General features: G+C 49.5%; 1 protein-coding gene across 1 annotated transcript; it reads left to right on the top strand.

Moving 5' to 3' along the window:
• Positions 1-6,345: 6,345 nt before the first annotated feature.
• Positions 6,346-7,464, top strand: DNAJC28 (DnaJ (Hsp40) homolog, subfamily C, member 28). Its single transcript, XM_009081471.1, has one exon. It carries the CDS (start codon positions 6,346-6,348, stop codon positions 7,462-7,464), a length of 1,119 nt encoding a protein of 372 aa, XP_009079719.1.
• The last annotated feature ends 2,582 nt before the right edge of the window (positions 7,465-10,046 follow it).

The raw sequence follows: 10,046 nt of genomic DNA, 5'->3' as shown, positions 1-10,046 counted from the left end.
AGGATTCTCCCTACTTTTTCCAGCCTCGATGTCTCTGGGAATCTAGGACTTCATCTCCCGAGTGTCCACAGGCCTGGGAGACTCCTCCGAGGAGCAGGTCCGGTCAGGGCTGGGCACAGGCACACGGGGCAGGACTGAAAGGGTCACAAGAGGCTCCAATAAACACAGTTATTATCTTTATCATAGAATATGCTCTAATAAATATGTGTATTACCTTTAATATATATTCTTATCATAACTATTTCTATGTAATATACAATACTTACAAGTATTTCTACATAATAAGACATACTAATGTAATATAATGACATTTTATTTATGTCTATTACTTATATATGAAATAATTATATGACATTATCATCATCTATTGCTATAGTAATAAATTATATTGAAGATATAATGTCTGTAATGTATCACATATAAATATATCACACTGGCACAGGTTGGCCAGTGAGGCTGTGGCTGCCCCAGCCCTGGCAGTGTTCACAGCCAGGCTGGATGTAGCCTAAATAAATATGTAACATATATACAATAAATACATCTAATTTCATAACTAAATCTAATACTTAATCAACATAGTTGACTCTGTGTTTAATCCAAGCACTTTCAAAAGGGCAAAACTCCTCATTAACACAAGGCCAAGAGACACCAGGGCAGATTTTACACCCTGATGACACTTGCTGAGAAGACATTTCAGCAGAGCAACAGTCAATGAAAGGACAACTGTTCCTCCCACTGACATTTCCAGCAGCCTCAGCAATGTCCCCCAGCAGACAAGCTGTAATTTATCTCAGGTCTTAGTGTCCATCACATCTGCAAACCCAATTGTCCCTTTGTGCCAACAAATGTCAGGGAGAATAATCCACCCCGGGCTGTGACCTTTCAGGGAGATGCTGATGGGCAAACCAGTCCTTGCCCTGGAAAGGGAGCATCAATTAAAAATCAGCTTTGCAAGCAGTATCAGCTGAGAAATCACCACCTCTGGCTTTGATTCAGCTTCCAAAAGCAACAGGAGCTCCATAGGGACACTGAGGGGTTACAGCCCAGTAAAAATCTTCACAGAACTGTGAGAGATCAATAACCGTGTTTGGAGTTCCTGAGACAGGATTACAACACCTTAACCTCAGCAAACCTGACTATAACTCTATTTCATCATGACTGAATTGACCAAGGGTCATGCCAGGACACCCCAGAGCTTAACCCTAGGGGACACAGAGTTTGGGGGATGACACGGTTGGAAGTTGCAGCTGTTGGGTACAAACCCTGGGCTTGTGCTTGCTGTTCCACCCAGGGCCTGACTGACTGCCTTGGAAACGACTTGTCTGAGCCTTTAGGTTGTGTAACTCTCGCAAATGTCAGGGTTTGCCCTTCCTTTGGTCACTGCTCGGCAAACAAGTCGCTGCTCTGGCTCTAGCCATGACACCAACAGGTTCTCTGTGAAGCTTCAACAAGGTCTAGTCATCATCAGTAAAAAGCAAAGTGTTTCTAAAAGATGTATCACCCTTAATTTCACAATTTCCTGATGTTTCCTAACCAGAAAGAGAGAGAAACCAGGCAGTGCCTCCTGCCCTGTGGAAAAACACAGATCTCCATTCCAAATCACAGCAAGGACACTAAGGATGTTCTCTGGAAAGCAAAACACAAGGGTGATGGAGGAAAAGAAAGCAGGAAATAGACTTGGTCCTAAGAAAAGGCTGGAGAGAGGGACAAAGTGTGCTGCAAGCAAAGCAAGCTGGAAGGAGAGTTGGTCCTGGAGGAAAGACAGGAGAGAGGGACAAAGTGTGATGGAAACTAGAGATGGAAGAGAGGGACAAAGAGAGGGACAAAGTGTTGTGGAAGAAAAGAAAGCTGGAAAGAGAGTTGGTCCAGAGGAGAGGCTGAAGAGAGGGATGTGCCACTGGAATTCTTTCCCTTACCCTGTCAGATCCTGCTGTTTGCCCACAGAAAAGGGTGAGGAGTCCTCCGGGTGGATTCAAGTTCTTCCTTCAGTTCCTGCTTCAGATCCAGATGACGTCTGATGTCCTAAAGCCAAGGATAAGGGTGAGGGAGTGAGAGGAGCAGACAGACCTGCTGCCCCGGCCCCTTCGATCCTCCCACCTCCCGGGAGGATTCCAGCAGGATCCTCTCAGTGCCTCCCACCCTGCCAGTCCTCCCCACACCCTCAGCAGTGTGGATCCTCCTCCTCCTCCCCTCTCCCAGTTTCCTGAGCTATCAGCACAAACAGCTGCTCCCCAGCGACCCATCCAACCGTGTAAATGGGATCAGTGCTGGGAAAATGAAAAGCAGCTGCAAAGTGGTGGCACAGAGCTGAGCTCATTGCTCAGACCCCATGGAAGAGCAACTTTAGATCCCCTGATAGGTAAAGAGTCTCAGGGAGAAGGACAAACCACAGCATTTGGGTTTGCAAGGCTCCCCAGAGTTCAGCCTGCACTCACAGACCTGCTCCTCCTCAGGGAAGGTGTATCAGACACAGCTGTTTTAACTCTCAGCACACACTGCAATTGTGCCCTCCTTAATGAATCTGCTACTTTCTACCATGAAATCAAATTTTAAAGGGAATCTGAGAAGTTCCCATGGAATTAACAGTTTGTCTCTTGCTGAACTGACTTGAACCTCCCAGTTTAAGGAGACCTGTGACACAACAGCAAAACACCACCAGGAAAGATGAGTCCTATTTCTTGTGAGACATCAAAATTCCTCTCTTTTGCAAGAGTGCTGGGATTTTTTTATTCCCATCAGTGGCTGTGACAACCCAAGCCAGAAACAATCCATGCAGACTGGAAAGGTCTCTCTGTGGCAGGACTGGCCACAAGGAGTTAATTCCCACTTGCTTCATTCCACAGGGGCAATTTGCATTGCAATTATTGACCAAGTTGTTTTCTTAGGTGATGAAATGACTGTGTAGCAGAGAAAGGCACATGGAAACTTCCAGTAGCAATACTGGGCTTTTACAGAAAACTCACACCCACATGAAGGTAAAAATCTCTCTGAAAAAGGAATTTTAGTGTTGCTTGTCCATCAGTAATACACTGAGTTTGAAGAGCTGGGGGTGTTCAGCCTGGAAAGCAGAAGCTACAAGGGAGACCTCAGAGCTCCTTCCAGTGCCCCAAGGGGCTCCAGGACAGCTGAGAGGGACTTGGATCAAGGGCCCAGAGGGAAATTCCCAGTGCCAGAGGGCAGGGCTAGACGGGATATTGGGAAGGAATTCCTCCCTGTGAGGGTGATGAGGCACAACCCCAGCAATGTCCCCTGAGCCTGAGAGCATTGGCCAAACCCTCATGGAGCTCTGTCAGCCTTGGGGCTGTGCCCACTACCATGGGGAGCTGTTCAGTGCCCAAACACCTCTGGGGGAAGGACTTTGTCCTGACATCCAACCTGACCCGGTTCCAGTGCCCAAACACCACTGGGGGAAGAATCTTTCCAGCCTAACCCTCCCCTGACACAGCTCCAGCTGTTCCCTCATCCTGTCCCTGTCCCAGGGCACAGAGATCAGAGCTGTCCCTGCACTGCCCCTCGGGAGGAGCTGCAGACCCTGCTGAGCTCTGCCCTCAGTCTCCTCTGCTCCAGCTGAACAACCCAAGTGCCTCAACCTCTCCTCGTGTGGCCCCTCCAGACCCTTCCCCATCTCCATGTGCCTCCTTTGGACACTCTCCAACAACTTTAGATCTTTTTTACACTGAGGCACCCAAGACTGCTCACAGCATTCAAGGTGAGGCTGCCTCAGGTCAGAGCAGAGCAGGACAATCCCCGTCCCTCACCCAGCTGGCAAATAACAGCTATGTGTATAACAACAACAGCAATACATGTGACTGTGTAGGTGAGAGCAGAGTGGGACAGGCCTTAGCTCCCTCGCCCTTGCTCTGCCCCAGCCCCAGCCTAAACCCAAACCCAATCCCTCTTCCCAGCCCTATTCCGAGTCCTATTCCCCAGCCTCAATCCCCATTTCCAGCCCCAACCCAATCCTAGCCCCGTTCCCAATCCCCATCCCAATCCCAGTCCCGTTCCCAGCCCGTTCCCCATCCCCATCCCCATCCCCATCCCAGCCCATTCCCGTTCCCAATCCCGTTCCCAATCCCGTTCCCCGCGGCTCACGGTCGCCCCCTCGCGGCTCGCGCTGGGGCGGGCAGGACCTTCCTGCTCCTCCTCCTGCTCCTCCTCCTGCTCCTCCTCCTGCTCCTCCTCCTCTTCTCTCTTCCTTCCCTCCTCGCTCTCCTCGCCATTCCGCGCCGCTCGTCCTTGAGCTCGGGACGCAGCGGGCGCTCCTCCTCTTCCTGCTGCTCCGTCCGTCCCGCTCAGGTGAGCCGTGCGGGATGGGAGCGCGAGCATCCTGCATGCCTGCGGGACTGCGGGCACGGGCGGGTGCGAGAGGAGAGCGAGGGAGGGAGGAAAGGGGTGGAAGGGGGCAAAGAGAGAAGGAGAGAGAGGGAGAAGAAGAAGAGCGAGAGGAGGGAGAAGGAGAGGAGGGGGAGGGAGAAGGGGAGAGGAAAAAGGAGTGAGAAGAAGAGGAGGGAGGGGGGAAGGAGAGAGGAAAAAGAGGGAGAGGGAGGAGAGGGAGAAGAGGAGGGAGAGCGAGAAGGAGAGGGAGAGGGAGAAGAGGGAAAGGGAGAAGGAGAATGAGACCCCCATGGACCCCTCTATCTCCTTAGCCCTTCCTGACCCCCATCAGGGGTTGCCCAGCCCAAGCTGCCAAGGAATGTTCCTGCTCCGGCACCCTTGCATGGCTGAGGGCTCTACATGTAGAGCTTCAAGCACAGATTTATTGAACCCAAAGCCATGGAATTACAAGGGATTTGGGGTTTGAGCAGTGTATTGAATTCTGGGTGTATTCATTGGTTTATTGATCTGAGTAGTAGTTCCCTGGGTTTATGGCCTCAGGACACTAGTTGTTGTCTTTGTGTGCCACCTAGGAGGGAAGAAATCACTAATTCTATCATGAAATGAAAGGGAAAGGTGTTAATGAGGTTTGTTCTCACAAACTGGTGGCTGAACTCTGTTCCCTGGATCCAAGTCAGCTGAGCACAGGACTGACCCAGCCCCGAGTCCCTCCCCATGCCCTCGGGGCTGGGGCAGAAGGGCAGTCGGTTATGTGCAGGGCACATGAACCCTGTTAATTCCTCAACTCGACCTTCATCTGACTGAATTCTTTTTGTTGGGAAAGGAATTCAGGACAGGAGGTGTTGCCCTGACAGACTCTTTAACACCATTATCCAGCATTTCCCTTGGAATTTCCATGGCTACATGGGATTTAGGTGAAGTATAAATGGTGTGTGAGGTTTGTGTTCTGTTCTTCTGCTTTGATGTTATGTAAAGACTGACATTTTGATGTTTGCTGTTTTCCCAAGAAAGTCCACAGGTTTTGGACTCTCTGATCCTCATAGGTCCAGGTCTGAATGTTCTGTGAAGTAGCCCATAAGCACTGGAATTGCTGACATGCTATCGATCTGTCCTCAGTTCCAGGTTTACACCCTTACCTGACATGACCTGAGGAGTTTGACCACTGCTGGGATAAAAGAGTTGACCTGAATGAGCCTCTGCCCTTCTGGCACAGATGTTGCTGTGAGATGCCAACAAGTGCTGTGATGACATCCTTTGGGAATGTACCAGGTAGGACAGCTCGAGGCATTGATCCATGTGAGCAGGACGTGCAATTGGTGCTCTGTGGGTGCAGAGGGGAAAGGGCAAGATCTGTTTCAGCAGTTGCAGCTCAGCATAAAGTGTATTTCGAGCTCTGAGCTTGCTGAAAGGCAATAAAATACAGAATAAAGGCAATAAAAAAGCCTTTTGGGAGTTCTGCAGTGCAAGACAAGCCTGTGTCTCTGTTGTACCAGGAGAAAATTGTATTGTGAATTCGTTTACATTGTCACATTGCTACTTCAACAGTAATTAATTAGTAGTGCACATTAATGGCTTTAAGATGAAGGAGGGCAGGGATGGGATATTGGTCAGGAATTGCACCCTGTGAGGTGCTGAGGCACTGGCACAGGTTGCCCAGAGCAGCTGTGGCTGCTCCACCCCTGGGAGTGTTCCAGGCCAGGCTGGATGGGGCTTGGAGCAGCCTGGGCTGGTGGGATGTGTCCCTGCCCAGGGCAGGGGTGGAATTAGATGAGCTTTAAGGTCCTTCCAGCCCAGGCCACTGTGATTCCATGATTCCAATATTAGTCAGTAAAAGATAAGAACATTGTGCACTGAATTTTGTTAGGGATTTCTTCAATATCACATGCTAAAAATCAGACTTAAATCTTGGCAGTTGTTTAAACAGCCTGTTTAACCCCGTTTTTATCCCAGTGTGTTTCAGGTAGTCTGTGATGTAGCTGCAGCTGAAGAAATACCCGGTGGCTTTGTGCCATGTTGGCCACCAACATGGGGCACCGTTTCCTGGGGTGTGGAGCCATGATTCCAAGGAAGCTGAAGCCCTTCCTCTGCAGGATGTTGTCGGGTTACCAACCCAATAGCCGTGTCAAGAACTCCTACAGGATCCTGGGCCTGGAGGAAGGCTGCTCCCTCGACGATGTCAGGAGATCCTACCGGAACCTCGCCAAGAAGTACCACCCAGACAGCAGCTCCGACATGGCTAATTCTGACACCTTCATAAAGGTGGAGGAGGCCTACAGGGTTGTGCTCAGCGACGTGGCAGCCAGGAAGAAATTAAATGAGGATGAAGAGGAGGAGGAGGAGGAGGAGGAGGGGGAGGACCTGTTCAAGACAAAATCCCTGCCACATAGACACTACTTGAGTTTTGAAGGTGTTGGCATTGGAACACCAAGCCAAAGGGAGAAGCAGTACATGCAGTTCCGAGTGGATCGCGCCACGGAGCAGGTATTGGAGTACAGGCAGCAGAGGCTGGAGAACCAGTATGCTGGCACTGACCTGAGGACAGCCAAGGATGTGAGGGAGAGCAAAAAGGTGAAGATAACCCAAGCTGTGGAGCGGTTGGTTGAGGACCTCATCCAGGAGTCAATGGCCAAGGGAGACTTCGACAACCTCAGAGGGAAAGGGAAACCTCTGAAGAAGTTCTCAGGCTATCTCCATATTGACCCTATGACCCACAACATCAACAGGATTCTGATTGACAACGGCTACCAGCCTGAGTGGATCCTGCTGCAGAAGGAGATCCGGGAAACCATCCAGAGGCTGAGGAAGGGCATAGTGGCCTCCAGGAGGAAGTTTGGAGAGGAGATGACACCATCAGAGCAAAAGCAGTGGAGTAAGATTTGTGAGCAGTTTGTAGAAGACATCAGGAAGCTAAACAAAAGAGTTGACAGCTTCAACTTGGTGGTTCCCATCCTGAGCGGGCAAATGGTTCACTTCAGTGCAGATAAGGAGATGGCTCGAGCTCAAAAGATTTATGAAGCTTTGATGGAAGAGGTTTCTCGTGTAGACACAAAGGCAGATGAAGGGGAAGGTGCCAAAAGGTTTGGGTGGAAGTCCACCCTGTTCAAGTGGTTAAACTTTACACTGAAGTAAGAGAACACTAATTCATCTTGTCTTGCCAAGTGTTTGAATTTACTTTAGTAATGAGACATCATCACACCAGAGACACTTTGGAGACACTGAAGATGTCCCATCCCCACTGTTACACCACTTGGGTTGTCTGATGGGCATTTGCAAGTGCTTGATTGAGTCATTCGTACATCCTGTTAAAGGAACTGTGCCAGTTTGGGCTGGGGGGGAGTCAGTTTTTGGTGCAACTGGTGTGGCTTGGTGCTCGTGGCTTGTGCTGGGGACAGTGTTGGTCATTCCAGGTGTTTTTATTGCTCAGCAGCACTTGCACAGCCCCAAGGCATGTTCTGCCCCTCACACCTCCCCACAGCAAGCTGGAACACCAGACATGGGCCCCAACTGACCCAAGGGACATCCCAAACCCTGTGGTGTCATGCTCAGAGTATGAAGGAGGAGGAATGGGAGGATGTTCGGAGTGGTGGAGTTTGTTTTCCCAAGTCATTGTCCCATGGGATGGGGATCTGCTCTCCTGGGATGGCTGAACACCCATGGGGAGAGGGGAATGAACTCTGTGTTCATGGCTTTTCCTTCACCTATTAAACTGTCTTCGTCTCTTCCCATGAGTTGTTTCATTGTCACTCTTCCAGTTCTCTCCCCCATCCCACTGAGTGAGGGAACAAGCAGCTGTGTGGGATGAGTTAAACCATGGCAGGAACAGATCAGTTATGCTCTTGCAGATAATTTTCTTTCTGCTTAAATCCAAATGAATCCTTTACATTAGCACAGAGCAATCACTTTTACACTTTGTAATCACTTTTACACTCTGTTACCTCTTCAAAGGGGGAAACAGAGGCCTAAGAAAAGCACATTAAAGTGATGAAAGTCTTGCTGTGTCCTGTTAGTTTGGCTTTATACTCTATTTAAGTGCTTACAGCTCATAAGTGGTTGGCAAGGTCCATGAATAGTTTTTAATGTATGTATTTGTCTCGTTGAGGTTAAATTAAAGGGCCCTGAGGGGAGGGTTGTGTATGTCTGGGCTCGGACTGTGTGCAGAAGTCCATTTTTGGATCTTGTGACACAGGAGGAGGTCCTGGAAAGCTGTTCAGCAAATAAGGAAGAGTGAGCAGAGCTGTGTCCTGGGCACAGGGATTTGTAAAGGCCACAGGAGAAGGGAATGCTCATTGTCACCAGGAATTGCAGCAGCTAAATGTGTTTGATTTAACAGCCAAGAGTTACTGTGAAATATTCCCTGTTAGATTTCTGGGCAGTGGTTTGGAGGGAAAATCCCTCGGATGCCAAAGCTGTGTTGGTCTTTAGTAACCTCAGCTCCCTCACATGCAAGATCTGAACTTCCTGGGGGATGTTGCAGAGGTGTCACTGGTGGATCCCTGTTTGTGTAGGTCCATTCCTCACTCCTGCCTCAGGCTGTCCCTGTCCTTAGAGGAATTGTGCTGTGGGAAGGTGTTTCCCGGGCTCTGCTCTGCTGAGGAAGGGGAATTTCTTTGACATCATATTCCTGGCGAGCTCCTGTTTGGATTCCCCTTAGGATCTACAGGAATGGGGTGTGAATTGCTGTTCAAACCAGTCCAGTGACACATTTGAAATGCAAATTCAGTCTGTTGCACAAGAGTTAACAGGAACCAAGTTGCAGTAAATGCAGCTTTGTGGTGGCTCATGAAGAGAAGCAGCAGCAGTGTTGGAGGAGCTGAGGTCGGTGAGTCAGCAGGATGAGGGATTTTCATGTTCTCACTAACACTCCTTGGGCTGAAATGCAGTAGGTGTTGTCCTGATGAGTGGCACCAGAGACTGTAAATCATCCTAGTGCTGTTACCATGGAAAACTGTCAGCCACAACAAACCACTTTTTTGACATTTACCATGATGATGGACAAAATCATTTCCACTTCTGTTGCTCTGAGCCCACCAGATCTCAAGAGCAGTAAATCTTTACCTTCTTTCTTCCCTCATTTTACCTAGCAGAGACAAGTTGAGTTTTGTGCATGTTGCCTGCTGCTTCTGTCCCTGGGCTTCCTCTTTAGTGCACAGAACATATCCAGAGCACTGTGGACAGTGAGAGGGTAACTGCCAAGCTCCTCTGGGATTGATGAAATCAGAGCTTGAGAAGGAAAAAATCACATGAGAAGTGGCAGGAGAAGGTCCAGGGCTGGAAGATCAGCCAGAAGAACTGTGTAGTTCAGAGTTTCAAGGCAGAAATGTTACAATGATGTTTTGGATAACATGCAGCAGAAAGTGACTTGTACAAGTATTCTCAGGATGTCTTGGGTCCTTGGATGTCCATCCACTCCAACTGTCCCAGCAGGAAGGGGAACCTCAGAAGAAAGTAGGTGAATGAAGAGTGGAACAGGATGATACGATTCAGGTATAAAAATGAGGATGTGCTGATTGTCCCCCTGGACTGGGCACTGGGAGGTCCCATCTCAGTGCTGTGCTCAGCTTTGGGCACTCACTGCCCAAAGGCCATTGAGGCACTGAGCGAGTCCAGCCAAGGGCAGTGAGGGCAGCAAAGGGCTAGAGCACATGGGAAAGGGCTGAGGGAGTTGGGCTTGGTCAGCCTGGAGAAGAGGCTCAGGAGTGACCTCCTGGCTC

Source organism: Acanthisitta chloris, unplaced genomic scaffold, assembly GCF_000695815.1.
Source record: "Acanthisitta chloris isolate BGI_N310 unplaced genomic scaffold, ASM69581v1 scaffold3489, whole genome shotgun sequence".
In the NCBI taxonomy this organism is placed as follows: domain Eukaryota; kingdom Metazoa; phylum Chordata; class Aves; order Passeriformes; family Acanthisittidae; genus Acanthisitta; species Acanthisitta chloris.
Note: the sequence above shows the minus strand (reverse complement) of the source record. Positions and strands in the feature narration are given on the sequence as shown.

Bases quoted from the DNA above. Each gene is read 5' to 3' on its own strand.
- DNAJC28 (XM_009081471.1), top strand. From the start codon at position 6,346: ATGTTGGCCACCAACATGGGGCACCGTTTCCTGGGGTGTGGAGCCATG.